General features: G+C 41.6%; 1 protein-coding gene across 2 annotated transcripts in view; it reads left to right on the plus strand.

Moving 5' to 3' along the window:
• Positions 1–22,236, plus strand: part of llgl1 (LLGL scribble cell polarity complex component 1) — a 108,984-nt gene that overhangs the window by 43,369 nt on the left and 43,379 nt on the right. For both annotated transcript variants that reach the window (XM_078558414.1, XM_078558413.1), the window contains 3 exons: positions 6,101–6,182; positions 7,809–7,939; positions 13,091–13,246. In XM_078558414.1, coding sequence (XP_078414540.1) covers positions 6,101–6,182; positions 7,809–7,939; positions 13,091–13,246 — 369 coding nt within the window. The remainder of the gene's footprint in view (positions 1–6,100; positions 6,183–7,808; positions 7,940–13,090; positions 13,247–22,236) is intronic.

The raw sequence follows: 22,236 nt of genomic DNA on the forward strand, positions 1-22,236 counted from the left end.
GCAGATTTCCTTCCCTAAAGGAGAGGGATTTATTATTTCCAGGTTTATTAACTGAATTTAAATTCCACCAGCTACCATGGTGAGATTTGAACCCATATCCCCAGAGCGTTAGCCTGGGTCTCTGGATTAGTCCAACGACATTACCATTAGACCACTGTCTGCCCCAATGTGCATAATCTGTGACAACAGTGGAATGAAGGTGTTCCTCTATATCCTACATTAATTTCTGTTCCCTGGCCAAGAGAGCAGATTATTATAATCTTGCTGCTGTTCGTGTCCAAGTTGGAAATGGTAGTGTGATGGAGTGAGGGGGACTGCTGTTTCTGAGATGTCCAGGAGACTTTTGGGGAAGGGTGAGGAGGAGAATAGATGTGCCAAATGAGAACCAGGAACTGCAGTGTGTATTCTTTGGCTTAAGATGCTGACTTGTTCATAACCCACTTTTATTAGTGTTTTTCAGTCTTCTAAAGCTCCATTGTGGAGGAGAAATCTAATGCTTCATAACCTAAGCAGATGGAAAAGCTTTTGTTACAGTAATTGGCAAGCCAGGCACACTGCAATGAAATGAAATGCAACATGAGCAATGTGATAACTGTTTAATTTGGCAAAACTAACTCTCAGCAGAAGAGTGCAGGAACTTGTAGTTATATGGTTTTAATTTGGGTGCTGCTCCAACAGAATCCATCCACAGCTCTCAACTGAATATTTGGTGGGGGGAGAAAAGCTCTGTCTCATTTCAGATCGCTTGAATGTTGATGTGCAAAGTAAGTCCACACAATTGGAACATCAGTAGAATGTTTCTTTATGGAGTGGGAACCTTAAAATCTGACACAGTTGACTATCATTTATATTTGTGGTAAGTTGATTTCCCTCCTGCTCCCCTGGCATTCTCACATTGTCAAGCACATCTGCTCCACAGCTTACTTTACATTTCTCTCCTCCTCACCAGAAGTTGGACTCATTTGGAGGGTGCTGGCAGTCCTTCAGCTCTCAGATCCTGTCCTTGGCAAATATCCACACACTTTCAGTAAGGACTGCTGGAGTAATGTAGGTATGGGAACCCCCTTATCCATCCCTTCCCTGGACCTGGAGACTGTGTGGCTGACATCCTTTGGGACAGAATAAGATGCTGACTATCCACTTGGCACACCCCTTTAAAGCACAGTTGAAGAATCTTTTATTGTGCTCAACATTCATTCAAGCTGCTTCCCTGCTCAATCCCATTTGGCATCAGCAGAACGAGGCACATATTTTTGGCACTGGGACCAATGTTTCCAGACTTGGTCAGCCCTAAAGTAAATGAAATTACTGTTTTTTTAAACTGTGGCATCTTTCTCACTCTGAAATGTTACTTAATATTCTTTTTGCCCTTCCTTGATCTGGTCCAGATTGTTCATTCACTGATTTGCTAACAAATACAGGCTCCAGTCTGATCCAGATGGACAGCATTGAACCCTTTGTGGAGACTGCGTGTATGTTTGGTTCTTATTTTAAATCCTGTTTTTTTTTTTCTCTGGTGACTATGCCATGTGTTAGTGGTGATCTTTCTGGAATCACTGGAGTCAGGGAGGGTCCCAGAGGACTGGAAAATCACTAATGTAACCCCCCTGTTTAAGAAGGGAGTGAGGCAAAAGACGGGAAATTACAGGCCGATTAGCCTGACCTCGGTCGTTGGTAGGATTTTAGAGTCCATTATTAAGGATGAGATTTCAGAATACTTGGAAGTGCATGGTAAAATAGGGCAAAGTCAGCATGGTTTCATCAAGGGGAGGTCATGCCTGACAAATCTGTTAGAATTCTTTGAGGAGGTAACGAGTAGGTTAGACAAAGGAGAGCCAATGGATGTTATCTATTTGGACTTCCAGAAGACCTTTGACAAGGTGCCGCACAGGAGGCTGCTCAGTAAGATAAGAGCCCATGGTGTTAGAGGCAAGGTATTAGAATGGATGGAAGATTGGCTGTCTGGCAGGAGGCAGAGAGTGGGGATAAGGGGGTCCTTCTCAGGATGGCGGCCGGTGACTAGTGGAGTTCCGCAGGGGTCAGTGTTGGGACCACAACTTTTCATTTTATACATTAATGATCTAGATGAAGGAACTGAGGGCATCCTGGCTAAGTTTGCAGATGATACAAAGATAGGTGGAGGGACAGGTTGTATTGAGGAGGCAGGGAGGCTGCAGAAGGATTTGGACAGGTTAGGAGAATGGGCAAAGAAGTGGCAGATGGAATACAACGTGGGGAAGTGTGAGGTCATGCACTTTGGTATGAAGAATAGAGGCATAGACTATTTTCTAAATGGGGAGAGAATTCAGAAATCTGGAGTGCAAAGGGACTTGGGAGTCCTAGTCCAGGATTCTCTTAAGGCTAACTTGCAGGTTGAGTCGGTAGTTAGGAAGGTATTTATTTCAAGAGGACTAGAATATAAAAGCAGGGATGTGCTGCTGAGGCTTTATAAGGCTCTGGTCAGACCACATTTAGAATATTGTGAGCAATTTTGGGCCCCCGAATCTCAGGAAGGATGTTCTGGCCCTGGAGAGGGTCCAGAGGAGGTTCACGAGAACGATCCCAGGAATGAAAGGCTTAACATATGAGGAATGTTTGAGGACTCTGGGTCAATACTCGATGGAGTTTAGAAGGATGAGGGGGGATCTGATTGAAACTTACAGAATACTGAAAGGCCTGGATAGAGTGGACGTGGGGAAGATGTTTTCATTAGTAGGAGAGACTAGGACCCGAGGGCGCAGCCTCAGAGTAAAGGGAAGATCTTTTAGAACAGAGATGAGGAGAAACTTCTTTAGCCAGAGAGTGGTGAATCTATGGAATTCATTGCCACAGAAGGCTGTGGAGGCCAGGTCATTGAGTGTATTTAAGACCGAGATAGATAGGTTCTTGATTGGTAAGGGGATCAAAGGTTATGGGGAGAAGGCGGGAGAATGGGGTTGAGAAACCTATCAGGCATGATTGAATGGCGGAGCAGTCTTGATGGGCCGAATGGCCTAATTTCTGATCCTATGTCTTATGGTCTTATGGAACCCTAATGTTTTCTTAGAATATGTGTTGCACTCTGTACTACATGACTTTTCCTAGGAAAACAAATCCATTGTGACATGTGTGTTATAATTTGAATAAGCAGGCTTGTAGGTCAACGTAGCATGCACTAAGACAATACAGAGCAGGAAAGATCAGTTTCCAGTGTCTACAGAATTAACTAATCTGTGCCTGTAATGAAGATTCTCTACAATTGGCTTCTTAGGGCAAGGAGGAAGAGGATATCAGTTCAGTCAATTAATTTCTCTGGGAGCTGTGCTAGTGCAGAGATCAGATGAGGAAAAGATCAGTTTGACCGTGATGCTCATACCTGGTGGTGTTCACTAGGGATCTTCCATGAAGAGCAGCCACTTAAATGTGGAACCAGAGGGTGACCAATGATGTAGGCCATGTAGTCTAACAAGAATAGGTGTGGGCCACATGTCAACAACAACTTGTACTAATAATGTACCATTTAAGGTAGTAAAATGTTCTATGGTACTTCATATAAGTGTTATCAAACAGAATTTTGACATTGAGCCACATCAGGTGATAGTAGAATAAATGACCAAAAGTTTGGTCAGATGTGTTTTAAGCAGTGTTTTAAAGGAGAATGGAGAGCTAAATAATTTTTGAGAGAATTCTAGAGTTTAAGGCACCGGCAGCTGAAGGAACAGCCGCCACTGGTGGGATGCCTAAGTGGGGGTGGGGTGTGCGTAAGAGACCAGAATTGAGGAATGCAGAGCTCTGAGGGTTTTTAGGCTGAGGAGGTTAGAGGTAAGGAGGACAATTCTGTTCAGGGATTTTAACTCAAAAGTTGAGCATTTTTTAAATGGGGGGTGTTGGTAAACTGGGAGCTAATGTAGATCAGCAGGCACTGGGGTGATGGATGAACAGAGTGCAAGTTAGGACATGGGCAGCAGAGTCTTGGATGACCTCAAGTTTACAAAGGGTGGCTGGCCAGGAGGCCAAGAGATGCAGAGGGGAGAAATTAGAAACACAACCCTTTGTTTCTGAGATGGTGCAAATGCACTTGTTTGTTTACATCTCAAAACATTTGTAGCCAAGCATTGACCACTCCGGTGCTGCCAATACTGCCCCAATCGCATACCTAAGGGTGTGTGAATAAAGCCTGAGAGTAACCCTTGTTTCTGCCCTACACAGCTTCAGTGCCTTCCTGCAGTAACATGAGATCAGGAATTTGGTGTTATGGGCATGAGTACACATTCCATCCCTCCACGACACTCCAAATGTACTGAATAAGCTATTTTTAATGAAATAAATTGCTTCTGGAAAAAATGGATCATGCTGCTGTAAAACATTGAGAGTAAGCATTCCAATGATGGCTTTAGTTTAAAAAGCTTTAATTAGTCCAGAATGTGAGGCAGAGTCTTCCTCAAGCTAACTTTGTAGCATTTGAAAAGTAAATGAATTCCATTGACATTTCTGGAGTCCTTGGTAAAAAAGGCACTTATCCACAACAATTGGCCTTTTTTTGGTGGTTTGTTGTTGTGGTGGTGTGGCAAAATAAAATGTTTTGATTTTCTGTTGTAAAATGTGTACTGCAGCTTCATTTCCCTATAATTAACTGCATATGGTTCCTTTGCAAATCTGCAGTAATGTCACAAACTCCTATAATTACCTTGCTCAGAGTATCCTGCTGTGCTGCTCTCGGCTGTCCCACTTAGTGCAGAAGCCAATTACTGATGAGCTTGTCCACCAACAGGAGAACGTCAACATGCTTCAAAAAGCATTGCTTGATAAAACATCTTGTCCACAGATTACAGATAAATGGTATGGTTTGCATTGTTTTGTTTAATTACTTCCTTTCCCTCCTCTCCCTGCTGAAGCTGCTCATTTCCCCCCTCTCCCTGCTGAAGATGCTTTTTTTTGGCTGGGATATAGTTCCATAAGTAAAATTCCAATATACCTATTGAGGATAATCCTTACAATTCCAGATACTGAGTGTTGACAAACTGCTTTTGTTTGTTTACTGCCTTTTCCAGGTCACCATGAATCTGGCCATTTTATGTTGATATCTGGCTGTAAATTAGGAGCAAGTGGCCTTAATACGGCATTGAAAGCTACTTAAACTAATACTAGACTTGACTTGGGCTTACTTTGTGGGGCCCCTGGATACAATCAGAAATTGCTTATAGTTCTGGAACTTCATAATAAAGTATTATCCATTTATAAATGCTGTAAAACCAGTTTAATAATTTGAAGTAAATCTGTGCCTTTTCTCCAAATTCCTAGGCCTCTGCAAAACAGAATTTCCTAGATAGTTTAGTTTAGAAGGGGAGGGATTTTCCCTTTTCCTCCTCCTTCCCCAAAATACCTTGCTGCTTCCTGAATGAATCGAAGCAAATGAATGCAAGACTGGTATGCTTAGTGAGTCCAAAACATTAAACTGTTGGATAATTGTATCCGAATTGTGGTTAATCAAAATCTGATTCAATTTTTGCCCCAAATCTAGCTTGGTTGGAGCAGTAATTTTGAGGTCTGTGGTCTGCTCAATGTATTGGGGCAGAAAAGATTGCAAACTATGTGGATGCTACACTATGCAAGCATAGAATGGATTATAAATGCACGATGAACTGGCCCAGTGAGTAAGGATGCTGCTATAATCTGAGGGAGTTTTTGGAGCATTATAGTTGGTTAGCTTTGATATTCAAAATTTCTCTGGTTTTAAACTACTTTCTGCAGTGGTCAGGTCTCATCTAATTATCATTCTTGGAAAGTGGGACTAGATTAAGATTAAACAAATAGTATAAAAAGGAGAAGAGAATAGTTTTGCCCTTTTAAGGGTGATGCACTTTTTGTTTCCTGTTGCAGTACAACTGAGATTGAGAACTCATTGTAATTTGAGTGATAGGATAGTTAGTCTGTCTGCACTATGAATGGCACTTAATGGACAGACTGATGGAATACCTTCTGTGGTCTAATAGCATAGTAGGAGGATGAAGGATCTGAGTCAGAAAAACTAAATGGGAAGGAGCAGTACTTGAATACATTTTCTCATTTTGAGGTGACAATCTTACAAATTTGGTTTTGTTCCTTGACCTATGATTTTAAGATATGGAGCTCCAGGTGTGGAGTTTACAGGCCTACACAAAGAAGCAGCTACTGTGACACAGATGCACTTTTTACCAGGACAGGTACAGTAACATTCGTGATACAACCTTCCTCAAAGAATGGAGTGGATGTGAATTTTGCTGAGAGGTAGAAACCAAGTTGGGGGGTGGGGGTGTAGTTAGCTCAGTTGTCTAGATGGCTAGCGTGTGGATCAGATTAATGCCCACAGCACTGGGTTTGATCCCTGTTCTGGCTGAAGTAGACTATGGGCCTGCCTCCTTGCACTGCCTGCAGTAAAAAATCATGGCACGGAGCGGTGGTTCAGTGAATAATTGCTAAGGACTTGCCTACAGGCAGAAAACTTGAAGAAGGAAACAAGTACTTGGTAGGAGTTCTATCTAGGTTCAGGGATGAGGAATACATAGTGGGGGTACCTCATGGCTCAGTATTGAGCCAATTGCTGTCTTCTCTGATTTACATAAATGAGCTGGATTCTGAAATTTAATAAAAAGTGGTCATGTGCAGACAATTTCAAACTGGGTGAGGGAAGGAATTGGAGGCAGCTTGGGAATTCCAAAATGACTTGGTTAAAGTATGTAAGTGAGTAGAAGTATGGCAGATGAAATTTAATGTGAACAAATGTGAAGTACTATACATGGGAAGAAAAAATATGTGGAAAAAGCTAAAGGGGAAACCTGGAGTCGTCTTACTGTGTCTGTCTAACACACAGCAGCTATCAGCAAAACCAATAGAATGTTAAACTATAAGCCAAAACTGCAATGTAGGTCATAACCACACTGTTACAAGACTGTGGTCAGAGCACACTGTAGCAGTGTCAGTTCTGGGTAGACTGAACCTTGAGCATTGGGTTCAGTTCTGGTCACTGAAACAAAAGGAAGGCATTGCTACCCTGACTCCAATGTTTCAAAAGAACATCATGGCAATGTCAAAGGTCTGAATTGAGGGAAGACTTGGGGAAACCTGAGCTTTCAGCCTCAGTGGAGACACCTGAAAAGTGATATTAAAATCATATAGGGCAGAATTTTACGTCCTGCGGGCGCAAGCCTGACCCGATCGGGTGTAAAATAATGTGCGATATTTCACCCTGTGGGTGCTGGCGCTGTGCCTGCCAATAATTAGCAGGCTACTTAAGGCCATTAACAGTCCAATTGACGGCGATTTTTCATTGCCCATGCGATTTCGCGCTCATCACATGGGCAAAATGGGCAGGCGGCCAGCGACATTTTCAAAAACCTCATCCAATGGTGGGATAAAAAGGGTCAGCAGCATTGCCGATGTGAGTAGCGAGGGGTTTGGTAGATATTTGCTGCTGGTGACTTATTGGTACTTATGTACCAATAAGTCACCAGCAACCAATAAGTCACCAGCAGCTCTGTGTTGAGTCATCTGACTGTGTTGTACTGCCTTGCTCAGTCTTGTGCTGGTGTGTGCATTGGCTGACTGCATTTGGCTTCACAGCTGAGCCCACTCATTTCCTCCATAATCTACACGTGCACTTCGATTAGAAGTGGAGTCTGATTTTTTTTCGCTGTTATGATGAGTTACATTGAGGCTAATTCCAGCTGGCCATCTAGGTTAGCATAGAATCAGGCCAAATGGCATAATGCTGCCGGTATATTCATTAAGCCACTAGTCAAGTAAACATGTCTGTATTGTAATTGACCCCACTTTGTATCTTCATTTCCCAGGGCCGTCTGTTGTCTCTGCTGGATGACAATTCCATTCACCTGTGGGAGATTAATCAAAGGAACAGCTATTCTCACCTGGAAGAGATCTGCACTTTAACACTTCCTGGACGACCAGGGTTCGAATGTACTAAGTACAAAAACCTCTTGTTCTTCACACGTGGTCTGACTTTAGCCCAGAGATAACCCTAGTTGTGAGACAGAAGAGGAAAAAATAGCAGATTGATGGTTTTGTCTGTATGTTGCAGGCAAATAAACTTGAGGTGTTGTTTAGAAGTCATCAAACTGGTTGTAATTCCATGCTTTGTCTCATGCTTGAAAGTTTTTTGTGATATTTCCCTAACCTACTCCTTGGAGAGTCGAGGCACCTTGGATGGGCCTGTTCACTCAAAGGGGCAAGTTGAAAGAGACCTGAGGTGTTGACTTGTTCACTGTGTCCAAATGAAAGATGGCAAGCTCCCACAACAGCAGTGTGATAATGATCAGAATCGGTTCTTGTGATGTTGATTGAGGGATAAATATTGGTCCAGGACACTGGAGATGACTCCACTGCTCCCCTTCAAAATAGTGCCATGGCATATTTCACGTCCACTTGAGAGGGCAATTGTGGGTGCTGTTTAACGTCCCATCCTAAAGACAGCACCTCCAACAGTGGAGTTATTCCCTGGAGTGTCCATCTTGATTTTTGCCCTCAAGTCCTGGTGAGGGAACTTGAACTCTACCTTTTGATTCTAGGCAAGAGTACTATCAACTAAGCCATTGCTGACAGGTTTCCTGGAACAATGGTTGAGAACAATGACTCTGAACTTGAACAAGGAATGGCTTTTTGCAGTAATGGGAAAGCTGTAGGATTCTAAAGGTTTTAGCTAAAATGAACTGAGGGCCTTCTGGCTTCACTTGTATGATAGTGGGAAGAGAATTATTATTTAATTATCTTAGTATGTTTAGGGAGATTATATTATATACGACACCCCTCTTCCTCTCCCTATTATGCTGCTTTTTTTAAACATCAAAAAAAAGCTAGGTTGTTGTAGCTTACTGCAAACAGCAGTCAGAATGGAGATGAACTGGAAAATTCCTTGCAAATAATCTGCCCCATTTAACAATCTCAGTTCCTTTTTTAATCCTTTGAAAAGTTTTCATTTTAATCCTAAATGTCTAGGCCCTGCAAGTTTTTTTTTAGTGAAGCATTGTTCTGCATATGGTGTATGGTGCTATCTCACTTTTTTGATACATTCAATCTGTCAAGTCAATCAAATGATATGGCTGGACACAGATCAAAGCTTCTTCTGCATTGCCTTCAAAAATATGCCTCGAAGCTAACCTCTACTGCCGCTGTATACTATCAACATTTTCTATACCAGCCATCTATGGTGCTTTAGAACCAATTTGGTAATTTAATGCTAGAGTGGGCTAATTTTATGCTGTAGGCCCCTGTCCACCAGGAACCAGATTGGGATCATTAAACCCATTTCACAGCCCCTGTAACTAGTAGCTGGGAGCTTTTCATCCTGAGCTGGAGTCGCATCTTAGTATCAGAATTAGTGTGTGGAAAATGTGGGATTGTATGGAACTGCCGTCAGCCATTTTCCAGTTGTAAGGTGATCCAAGTCTTGTGCCACAGAATGGAACAGAATCTTGCAACTTTTAAGATTGAGGCTAGTGCTAAGATGTCCATCTGTTCCCTTGCTCTGCGCATGCACATACAATACACATTGCACTATTTCCTGTTTCCGTTTTTCTTTGTGATTTTTATCTTCTCTCTGTTACCATGGTCAAAGGGTGGTGTTTTCTTTCTGTCTCATGAGCGTTTGCTTGGGAGGGAAATTGGTTGTCGAGAAATAGAAGCATTTGTCTGCTTTATAAGCTCATTTTACCTGTGGCTTTTTTTGTTTCTGTTTTTTTAAATTGCTGGCATTTGTTTTAATTTTGATTATAGGGTGTAATCTTATTCACTGTGGAATCTTTGATTCAATGTTTATTATGTACTGACCTTTCAGATCTCATCAACCATCAATTGCATATTTATAATTCTAGGGATTAAATGGAAGCTAATGGAGACTTTTCAGAATTGGCATTATCAATTAAAAGTTTGTGTCTATCAAAATGATCAGGAGATTAAATATTCAAGATTTGGCAGCAAAGGGGAGGAGAGAGGCCAGGAATAATGAAGTGGTCCATATGGCTGAAGATAGATGTCCTGTGAGGATGATGGAGTGAATCTCAGTTGTGAGGTGGTCAGTTGAAAGTTAAAATTCAGTGTGGGTGTGGCTAAATACTGAAAGATTTGAAGAGGGGGAGTGGGGGTAACAGGCAAGACTACTGTAAAAATGGCAGAAGAACTGTTTGTTGAGGACTTGTTTGTAGCAGCCTAGTTCTGACTGATTATCCAATGGGAGGAACTCTGCAATATGGAGGGCCTAGCACAGACTATCATGGCATTGCAGAAAAATGAGGCAAATGTGTATTTAAAGCTGCTTAAAAAATGAGTAATAATCAAGAGCCTTCAGTCTCTTTGTAATCAATCTCCAAATAAACCAATGCTGCTAATGTCACTGTTTAGTCTTAGAATGCGAAGGATGATATACTGGCTCCATTCAGTCTGTAAATTTAGAAGAAACATTTCATTGGTAGAGGCACTATACGGGTACTTATGAAAATTTGTACTTACCTGTTTACATTAGGACCCCAGCACACCAAAATTCAATTTTTTGAAGGCCTTTGGCACTAGGACCCTTCACTGCCATTAATCTTCAACTAAAAAAAGCTGTGGCTAACTTTTGGAAAGGTGAGATTCATTATATCACCATTCCTACTCCAGGTGATGTGATATTTCAGCTCAGCTGGCAACTTTAAAGATGGAGTGAAATAATCTTCGCTTTTGCGGACACATATGTATTGCCTTGCCACTTGTATCCATCATTTAGATCTCCCTTGTACAAGTTCATATTTGGCACTTTACACCCCCCCTCCTCCATTGTAGGTTTCCAAGTGATAGTATCTGTGCATCAAAATAGAACTGAGCCTGTTTTTGAACCTTTTTTAAGCCTGGTTATTACCATGGGTCTAATTTCCCTTCCCATTCTCTCGTACTAATTCTGTTGCATACACTGAATATCAGCAGCACTGTTTCTTTAACCAGAGCCCAGTGAGCAATCAAGGGCCTGCTTTCAATTGGGAACTAGCTGTTGAAATAAAATCCATTGTTTTTATTTGAAACGTTCAGTGGTACAACTATTTTGCTTTTTCTCCTCCACCCTTGAGGTTGCAGTTAACCCATTGGGTGAGGTAAAACACCCTAAAGTCAGCATCTAATGTGCTTACACACTTTGCACCATGTCACTAATTAGCAAACAGTATCCAAATCCCAAACTGAATTCTCTGCACCTTTCCCCTACCCACTTCTGTAGCATTGACCATCCTGGCTTGAGCTACCTCAGCATGGCCTGAGAACTGAACCTGGGCACATATGGTCTGCAAAGCTCCATTACAAAAAAAATAATAAATTTGCATGGAATCTTTCAGATCTACAGTAGCCCACAGCCCTTTACAGGAGAACATTGGGTACCAGGCAGCAACTAATGAAGAGTTGAAAATGTAAGGTCAAGAATGAGTTTGAGAAGTTGTTTGAAAGTAATAGAGATCAGTAGTTAGACAGAGATTTAGGAAGAGAATGTAAGTGCAGGAAAGTTTAACTGAAGTTTCTACCACCACGGTTGGTTGGGGTGGTGTGGAAGGAAAGTGGAAGTATGCAATATGGAACTGTCTAGAGGGATTGGTGCACACTGGATTAGAAGAAAGTTATTCAGGTGAAGTGAGGACATGGGAGGGGTTTGTAAGGCGATGAAGAATATTTTGACACTTGAGGAAACTGGGAGCCAATGGAAGTGATATAAGGATTGAATTTGTGGTTATGTTGGTGAGTGGGGCTTGTCAGGTGAAGCTGGTTAGTGCTGAAGATGTAAACAGTTTCTGCAGTGGTGAGGTGGAAGTGTGGGCTGCCATTAATGGGAACTGGATTAATGGTTTACAGTTATTGACTTTAGTATGATTGAACTGAGATTGGCTGGTCTTTGGACATGTCTAATGGAGAAGAGCTTTTTGGCACCAGATCCTTTTTTTAATAGGAAGTTTCTTTTTCTACCAGAGCTGTTTTCTGAAAGTATAATGGTACATATTCTCATGCTTCTGTTCCTTTTTGAGGGACTATATCCTGACAGTTTGCTTCAAGTGCATTTGTTTGATTTGGTTTCTTGGATGTTGAAGCCCAGCTATTTAGCTTTATCTTTCCATTGCCAAATACCAGCATCAATGACACACTCCAGTGTCATGGTCCTCTTCATAGTTAACCATGCTGGAAAGGTTCTTTCCACTTTTCTCCTCTTCACCCATCCCTCATTTCCCATCTTGTATCCTGGCACAAGATGCAGTTCAACCTCACTCTAGAATGAGTGAACTGCAGTCTGTAATGGGACTGAGACTTGTCCAAACTTGCTTTGGTTGCTTGAATTGTTTCCTGACCAGTGTATAATCATATTGCCCTAATGGTTCAGTGAGTGAAAGTTTCATAAATGATGCAGTCTCATAGGCAAGCTCAATCCTTGGTTTGTACTGATTTTAGCTCATTTTCACTAAGTGGTTGGAAGGAATGGCTTTGCTATTCATGTTTGTAGGTGTGTGGAAAATAAATCAACCAAGTCTTCGGTTTGCACTTTGCAGCAGGGGCTGAGGATAGCATTGTATGGTGATTGGGTAAGAACAAGGTCAGGATTAACTCTGTCTCCCTATGGTTATATGCCCTGTGACTATTGCTTGCATGTGAAGAATGTCCCCTTGGATAAAATAGGACTGGAAGACTGTTGATACTAATGGAAACCCATAACAGTTTATATAGTACCTTTAGTAAAACGTACCATGTGAGCTTGCCTCCAGGGAGAGGAATGAACATCAGTGGGAGTTGGAGAGGAAAATTTCCAGTTGCATGTAAGCTCCCATTGATCCCCATCCTATTGTACACTGAATTCACAAGCTTTACTTTTGAGCAAAGTGTAGTAAATCAGAATTCTCCATTCAATCCTGCACCTTTTTGGTTTAAGAAATATTGGAAGTTTTGGAACTAAACCAGCAGCAAGCAAAAACTGTCATATGATGTAACATATTTGCTGATTACCTCTAAATTGTCACAATTTAATGTGGAGAAATTAGTACCCTTAAACATGAATGTTTTCCTAATGTGCAATAAATCAAACTTAGATGCCAAAGTATAACATATTTCCTTTGTACAGCCCTCCCAGCATTACCAGAATTACTGTGATTATGTTGAAGTCTTGCTGTGACATGGCATATTTGGGGACAGAAGGTGGAGGTGTGTATTTCCTGGATTTACCATCACTGCAACTATTGGATAGCAAAACTCTATTTCAGGATGAGGTTTTGCAGAGGTAAGTGTGCACTGGATTTTCAAAACACGTATGCAATTTTTTTCTTAAACATGTGGCTAACATTTCTCTCAAACCTGTTGCTTAGTTTTGTTTATCATTTGAATTATGTGCAGTCTTGAATGAAACCAAATTGGCAGTTTATAGCTGGACTATAGGTTCTGGACACCATTGTTCCCAGAATTGTTTAAATGGTAAATTTAGTTTGTTAGATGTTTCTGCTTTTTACTCTACTATAAATTTTTAGTCTCTACCAAGCTTTCATGGAGTAAGTGCATATGGAAGTTAATTGCTCATTATTTGTGGAGGAGATGAATAGAAGGGGCAAGAGTATCAGTGTAATTCTCTTGTATACTGTCTGTAGCTGTTTATTAAGAGACCTTGAGTGACCTGGGAACCAATCTGTGGTTGGGGGATATCCCTGTTGCCCTATGGTGTGGTGGGTGGGGATAATACATCTGCCTGTCAGCCTGCAGAATAGGAGGGAGTTGTGTGTTGCTTATTCCTTTAACCCTGCAAAGTGGATCTTGTACACTCTGTAACACTGTTGCGATTGTGTTTGAAAGCCAAATTTATGATTTTAGAGCCTTTAAGGGATAGAACTATTTTCTTTCATTTTAATGTGTTTTTTAAACATTAATATCCTAGCAGAAATAAGATTCTTGCTCCATAGTTTTTGTTTGCCTTAAAATGCATATATTGTAAAATGCATAAATCATTTAACTGTAAAATGTATGTGGGAAATTAATATATCCAACCTTATTTCTGTTATGCTAGGCTAGTTGGTTTAGGACTGCTTGATTTCAAAACCAAGCACATAATTAGAACTTTCAGCTGTTGCATTGATTTGCCACTCTATTAAATTTTGTCTGCAGGTGGCAAATTCTGCATTTTTAAAAACTTTTTGAATCAGATTTTCTGAAGTCTCACACGACAGCAAGGAGCTCTTATTCAAAGTGAAGTGCTGATCACAAGGTATTTCTGGCGCAAGAAGGGCCACTCTAACTACATTCGTGCATTTACAGAAAACATTCCTGTCCCTTGTTCATGGAAGTGCCCGTGACTGTTGGGCCAGGGTAGGTTATCTGTTGCGATGGCCTAATTGCCTGATGCTCAGTCCAAGCTTACACCTGACATTTCAGGTGATATTCAGCTAAAGAGGAGAAATTGTCTAATTGTAAAATGATATATAATAATCAAATTGTATCAGCAGCAAAATATTCCTGCTCCTAAAAGGGAGGGTTATTAAAATGAAACCATGTCAGTGATTGTGCAAGCTATCTAGGATTGTATTTGTGTTGGCAAAATTCCAAGTGTGGAGCAAGTTAAAATGTCTCACCCCAGTTCCATAGTAAGTCATGGGATGCAACTGACTGGACTCTGTTCAATGAGTAATTTGACTTGAGTTTTGATTGTATTTATCCTGTTCGGACAGGATTTTGAGGTCCAGAAGTCCAGGTCCATGTGATTGGAATAATTAATTGCCCTTCAAAAAAGGGATATATATGTTTGTTATAATGTTCATTCCTGCTGTGGTCTGTACTTAGAAACTGATGTCTTGCCCCCAACCCCCCACCTTCTCCAGTTCTGTGCCACCATGCCACCTTGCGTACAGTCTGTCTGTTTAGCTTTGCATGTGCGCCAATGTTCCTTTCTTTACTGAAATATTTAGTTCTCTAGCAGTTTCAGGGAAAGTCAGTAACTATATTTTGTCCTGTATTTCAGGTGGTGCCCTGGCCTATTAGACCTCATTCCATGTAGAACCCACTGCAGTTAATAGTAAATTCAGCTTTGTTTCTCAGCAGTGGAATAAAAGGCGACTTTGTCTCCCAATAGGAAAATAACCTTCACTTTTGAGATTCCCAAAAGAAGCTAACAGAATGCTGGAGTTTGGAGAGTACACAGCATTGTGTTGAGGTCTGCACGGTAAATTATTCCAAATATGCTTAAGGAAATATTACAAATACAATGCACTATAATCTCCCAGTGTTTCTTAATACAAGCCCTGCTGTTACTGCTGCCAGTGACAAATGTATAACAACCAGTCTATCGCCCCAGTGTCTTGGGGAGAAAATCTGATTAGTGTGCTCACTTCAACTGTGAAACAGCAATATTCTGCAATCCAGGACTTTGTCCGTTGCCCATCATTCTTCCTTTGCGTTCTTTTCCTGACGCCTTTTCAGTTGTGGTGAACAACACCAACACTGTCTGGTCACACTGCAATGGTGATTTGGTCATAATGAGGTTATTTGAGCAAGGAGTATTAAAACTAACACTGGGACTGATTTCTGAGTAATCTTTTGCCCTGCCTATGTTGTAATAACTTCTCTGTTTCCCACCATTTTGTGTTGTATGGTGGGGCTTCCTATCCAAGTCTTTTGAATTGACTTGGCATGGAACATTGCACTGGGTCAAACACCAGGATAGCATATCAGACTGTGGTTAGTTCTTGGTGTACAATGTTGTGTTTGTGCTTTGAGGTTTATCATTCTGGCACATTCAGTGCTGTGTATTTTGCAGTTGCTCCTAGATGTTTTGATCATCAGTGAGGCAAAGAATCCTGGCAAAATTCCCACACATTGCACTGACTGTCATGAAACACATTTCAGCAATTCCAGTTTTACTTCCTTGCAAAGAACTTTTTTTAAGCTGAGGGAAAATCAGTCCTTGTGAGGATAACCTGATCGTGGGCTTCCACAGGAGTTGGTTGGTAAGGTTAGGATGCCCCAGCTTCCCAGTGACTTACTGGGTAAGTACAACATTTGGTCAGCAATTATATTGCCCGTGCACTGCTACAGATTAAATTTATTATTCAACTCTGGTTCTTTTCATAAAACACCCCCAAAAATTAGATTCTCACATGTCCCAGATTTTCTTGCAGGATTTTCAGAACTAATGGCTAAATGAGTTGATTTGGGCTGGCTCCCATTCCTGTTTAATCTATTTTTTTTACCCTGAATGGCCTCTGCAGGTGGAAAATTCGCTGCTGCTGAGCACCTGCAAGGGCCACCTGACCTCACTACCAAGGTTTACTGATTTCTAGCAGCCCTAGAATTTGCCTGATTGGCTGCTGCCTGTTTTTACTCCCGCAATCCCCAAGAATTAGTCAGGTTAACTCTGTGAATGGGCACCAGCCAGAACCCTGTGGTCAGGATCAGCAGCAAGTGAATGAAAGCGGTCGCAATGATATGTCATCTAGGAAGCCCCAAAGAAAATCAGTGTGTACAAGATGCTTTCTAATGTATAACAACTTGCATTTATATAGTGCCTTAAAGCAGTAAAATGTTCTAAGGTGCTTCATAGTAACATTATCAAAACAAATTTGACGCAATCTCAAGGAGAAATTAGGGCAGATGGTTAAAGAGGTAGCTTTCAGGGAAGGTTTTAAAAGATGAGAGTTGGAAAGGTTTAGGGATGGAATCCTGAGCTTACAGCCTCGGCAGCTGAAAGTGGGTCACGATTAAAATCTGAGATGTACAAGAGACCACAATCGGAGGAACACAGATATCTGAGGATTGTAGGGCTGCTGGAGGAGGTTAATGATGGGGAGAGGTAGAAGGATTTGAAAATGAGGATGAATATTTTAAAATAGAGATGCTGCTTCACCGGGAGCCAGCGTAGGTGACTGAACACGGTGATGAGTGATTAGGACTTGGTGTGATTTGGGGTACAGGTGGCATAGTTTTGGATGAGCTTAAGTTCATAGAGGATGGAAGATGGGGAGGTTGGTCAGGAATGCGGTGGAATAGTCAAGTTTAGAAGTGACAAAGGCATAAGAGAAGAATTTAAGTAGCAGATGACAAATTCAGGCAATGTTATGGAGATGGAAATAGACAGTGTTGGTGATGGCACAGAAATGTAGATGGAAGCTTCTATCAAGACCAAACATAACATCAAGTTTGCAAGCACTCTTCAGCCTCTTACATTTGCCAAGGAGATGGATAGAGTCAGTGGCCAGCGAATGGAGTTTGTTGGAGGCAGTGCGTTGGGAACTGAAGTTGGTGGCTTTGGTCTTCCAGTATTCAGTTGGATCAAAATTCTGTTTGTCCAGTACTGGATGCCTAACAAAGCAGTCCCACAATTTAAAGACAGTGGAGAATTTGAAAGATGTGGTGGCAAAGTGGAGCTGGGTGTCAGCATATGTGTTGAACCTGGCATGATGTGAAAGAGGGTCATATATTTGACCCCTAGTTCTGGTCTCAACTGCAAGTGGCAATATCTTCTCCATGTCTACCCTATCAAATCCTTTTGATGACCTTGAAGATCTCTATGAACTCACCTGCTCAGTCTCCTGTTTTGCAGAGAAGTGAGCTACAGCCTATTCAGTTCAGGTATTCTAGGTCTTTTTCACACCACCTTCTATACTGCCTCTTGTAGTTTTAAAATATGGAGACCGCAACTGTGCATAGTACTTTCAAGTGTGGCCTAACCAAGGTTCTCTACAGGGTGATTGTAACTTCTCTGCTTTTCAATTTTATTACTCTAGAAATGAAATCCAGGGCCTGTTTGCTTTTTAATTGCCTTATAAACTTGTGTTGCTACTTTGTGATTTGTGTATCTGTACTCCCAAATCCCTCTGCTTCCCTACCCCATTTAAACATTTATTTCTGAGGAACATGTGGCCCTTTTATTCTTCCTCCCAAATTTGTCACTTTGCACTTATCTTTATCGAAGTTCATCTGTTGATTGCATACCAAATCTGCAACTTTATTAACCTCTTCCTGTAAATCATTGCAGTCCTCCTTTATATTAACCGGGCCCCCTAATTTGGTGTCACTGGAAAATTTTGAAACTACTTCTGATTCCTGAGTCCACACGGTTTATGTAAATAGTCAACATCAATGGCCTTACCACCGATCCTTGTGGAACGCTGCTTCCTGCCATTTGCCAGCCTGAATAGCTACTATTAAGTCCCATTCTTTTTCTGTTTAGTGACCAACTTGTTATTCAATCTGCACTTGACCCCTGATTGTAGGAGGGCTTTGTGCAGAAGGTCAATTTTAAATTGTAAATGTGGAATATGTGACATGAAGCAGAATTTTTTTTTTAAACCCTGATATCTCAGTTTCAATCCTACTTGATTATGGTATCTTCCCTTTCATCATCGAGATTTTCAGTCAACTGATTTTGGGGAAACTTTCTTCACATGGAAATGAGTAGATTACTTAACCCCTTCGAGCCTGTTCTGTCATTTGATTAGATTATTAATCTGTTTCTTACCTCCAATTTACTTGCCATGGTTCTGTAACCCTTGAGCCCCATACCTAACAAAAATCCATCAATTTTAGTTTTTAAATTTGAATTCCCGACCTCAACAGGCTACAGGGGCCAAGAACTCCAAATTGTCAGCCAACTCATTGCTCTCCTGCAAAGTTCAAGGACCAGTCCCATCATGTCTCCCCATTGGAATTTGGGACTTGAACCATTCAACAAGAAGTCACATGCTGAAAATCCATTAATACAGGAAATTAAACCAGCATAACCTGCAGACTTAAAATCTAGACTAGTTCAGTTAAGACTTGCTTTGTATTAAATGTGGAAAATTAGCATATCTGAAAGATTTTTTTAAAAAAAGAAACCTTTCAGTTACACAGAGCCTTCTTTCACAACCTTGGTACTTTCCAAAGCGTTTTATAGCCAATGATGTACTCTGAAGTGTAGTCGTGGTTGTAATGAAGGAAACGTGGCAGCCAAATTGTGGACAGCAAGCTCCCACAAACAGCAATGTTATGACAATCTGATAATCTGACGTTATGATGTTCATTGAGGGATGAATATTGACTAGGGCTTCAAGGGCAACTCCCCAACTCGTATTAAAAATAATGCCAGGGGATCTTTTTACATCCATCTGAGGAGGCAGGTGGTGCCTTGGTTTAATGTCCCCTTTGAAGGGGACACCTACAACAGTGCAGCAGCCCCTCAGTACTGCACTGGGAATGTTGATCTAGATTTTGTGCTCCTGTCTTTAGTGAGACTTGAATCTACAACCCTGTGAAGAGAAGACTAACAACTGAGCCACAGCTCTCTGCAAGGGAATGAACAAGTGAGATTGTTGGGCTGCAATCCTTCTCTCTGGGTCGGAGCACAGTCTACAGGTATTCTCCGTGTGTGGAGACTAGTGGACGTTTGGAATGCGGCTATGAATAGTTTTGAGTTACTAACAGGAAACGGAGGGTAGCCATAAATGAGTCTTTTTCTGGTTGGCGGGATGCAACGAGTGGTGTGCCATATGGATCTGCTGGGGGCTCAACCTTTTACACTTCATATAAATGAATTGGATGAAGGGACAGAAGGTATGGTTGCTAAATTTGCTGATGATACAAAGATAGGTAGGAAAGTAAGTTGTGAAGAGGACTTTAGGAGGGCTACAAGGGATCATAGGTTAACTGAGAGGGCCAAGATCTGGCAAATGGAGTATCATGTGGGAAAATGTGAAATTGTCCATTTTTGACAAAGTATATTATTTAAATGATGAGAGATTGCAGAACCCTGAGATGCAGAGGGATCTGGGTGTCCTAGTGCATGAATCACGAGGCTTACAGGAAAGCAAATAATTAGGAAAGCTAATAGAATGTTACTGTCTATTGCGAGCGGAATTGAATATAAAAGTAGGGAGGTTATGCTTAGTTGTACAGGACACTGGTGAGACCACATCTGGAAAACTCTGTAGAGTGTTGGCCTCCATATTTAAGGAAGGATGTAAACGCATCAGAAGCAGTTCAGAGAAGTTTTAGTAAACTAATACCAAGAATGGGTGGCTTGTCTTATGAGGAAAGATTGGACAGGCTAGGCTTGTATCTGCTGGAGTTTAGAAGAGTAAAGGGCGACTTGATTAAAATATATAAAATCTTGAGGGGTCTTGACAGGGTGGATGTGGAGAGGATGCTTCCTCTCATGGGAGAATCTAGAACTAGGGGTTGCTGTTTAAAAATATGGGGTCGGCCATTTAATACAGAGGTAAGGAGAAATTTTTTGAGGGTAGAATGTCTTTGAAACTCCCTTCCTCAAAAGGCAGTGGAAGCAGAGTCTTTGTTTTCAAGACAGAGGTGGATAGATTCTTCATAAACGAGGAGGTGAAGGGTTATGGGAGTTTGCAATCAGATCAGCCATAATCTTATTGAATGGCGGAGCAGGCTTGAAGAGCTAAGTGTCCCACCTCTGCTCCTAACTGGCATGTGTGCATAAGTATCTCCCAGCTATTCTGCATCCTGAGAATGTTTAAAGATTTAATCTCTGGTTTCTGAATGGCACAGCTGGGTAAGGCAAAGTGAATCTCTCACTTGGGAAGATGCCTTGTTGAAATGCTGATGGCTAATGTCTAATGAAAGTGGTGCTTTAAAGTAGTCTTGCCGTCTCTGGGTTTGAGAGGGGTTCCCGTTCGAAGTGCCTACTTCTGATTATCTGGTGAAGTTGGAGCTGAGCCTGACCCTTGACCTGCACTTCCCCAACATTCAAACGAGCTATTGACCCTCACTTGGGCTCATGCATCATGAACTGAGCTGTGACCTTTGGGGCAGAGCTGAAATCTGGGATGTGGGGCGATTTGTTTTTGTTTTGTTTTCCCCCAGCTGTTACAATATTTCCCTGAATGTGAAGGCAAGAACAGGTATATTCACACTGCCAGTGAACTTTGACTTGCACATGCAGCAGGTCACTGGTTTGAAATGCTAATTTATGCACTGCTTTGAAGACCGGATCTGAGAGTGCTGTCAATACGTAACATTTGGAGCAACTGTACGAACCAGTGTTGTGATTCTGACAATGGCTGTCACATTATGCACGTCTAAAATCAGTGTTCTTAAGTTGCACAAATGTCAGCTGTAGTAATTGTTCTCTGGCATCCTTTTGACCACAATATTTAATCAACTTGATTTATGTAAATTGGTGCCAAATAAGCAGTTTAAGAAAACACAGGTTTGTGCTTGAATTTAGGATGTTTATCTGAACATGTGCTGGAGTTAGAGGGATAATGAAGCTGTGCAGAAATTTGAGAAACTGCAACAAAACTTTTCCTAAATTTGGAAGGCAATTCCTTTTACACTTGATAAAATTTACTAGTTGCTTACCTTGTAATTACCTAGTTCTACTGCTTCACTGTTTGAATTAATATATATATTGCACCAGAGCAAGACAGACCACTATGTTTGGTTGGTCTCCCTCCCTCACCCTGGCACTGTTTGGTCTGTGCCTCCCTCCCTTATTCATTCATGGGATGTGGGTATTGCCTATACTTAATTGACCTTGAGAAGATAAAGGTAAACTGCTGTCTTGGACCACTGCAATCCATCTAGTGTAGGTGTACCCACCTGTGCTGTTACAGAGAGAGTTCCAGGATTATACAAAGTGAGCCGGATTTTCGCTACCAAGGTGGATAGCTCAAGTCGGGAAATTTCCCAACACAGCAGACCTGCCTTGATAGGGCCCTGTTGCATGCAATGTTAGCTCCGGGGAGGCAGCAATGTGATCAGGTCGGGTCTGCCACCACTGGAGGCAACTTGGAGGTGGGCAAGTGCCAAGGAGCGTTTTTTAGAAGGCCTGCCTCTGCTTTCTGAGACGTCAGCCCAGTTTGACAAAAAGCTGTTACACCCTCTAGCCCTTACCCCTATGCTGGTTCCATAGCCACTCACCCAGCATCCACTATGATTAGACCTCAGGAGCAATGTGGAGATTAAACTTCTAATAATCTAATAGAGCTCTTGCTCTCTCTCTCTCTCATACACACTTGAATTGAGGTTTTTTTTCTGTATCATGAAACCCATTCAAAGATTTTAGTGGGGGATTCAGCAATAGTAATGCTGTTGAACATCCAGGGGGAACCATCTCTAGTTGGAGATGGTTATTGCCTTGCAGTTGGATGGCATGAATGTTCTTTCCACATATGAGGCCAAAGCAGAGAAAATCCTGAATCGCTCACGTCTTATGACTGAGGAAATTATCCCAGAGACTTTGTGGCTTTGGAACCTCTGACATGGCCTTTTGCTGCCAAACAAATT

The sequence above is a fragment of the Cetorhinus maximus genome, chromosome 15, assembly GCF_964194155.1.
Source record: "Cetorhinus maximus chromosome 15, sCetMax3.hap1.1, whole genome shotgun sequence".
Lineage (NCBI taxonomy): Eukaryota > Metazoa > Chordata > Chondrichthyes > Lamniformes > Cetorhinidae > Cetorhinus > Cetorhinus maximus.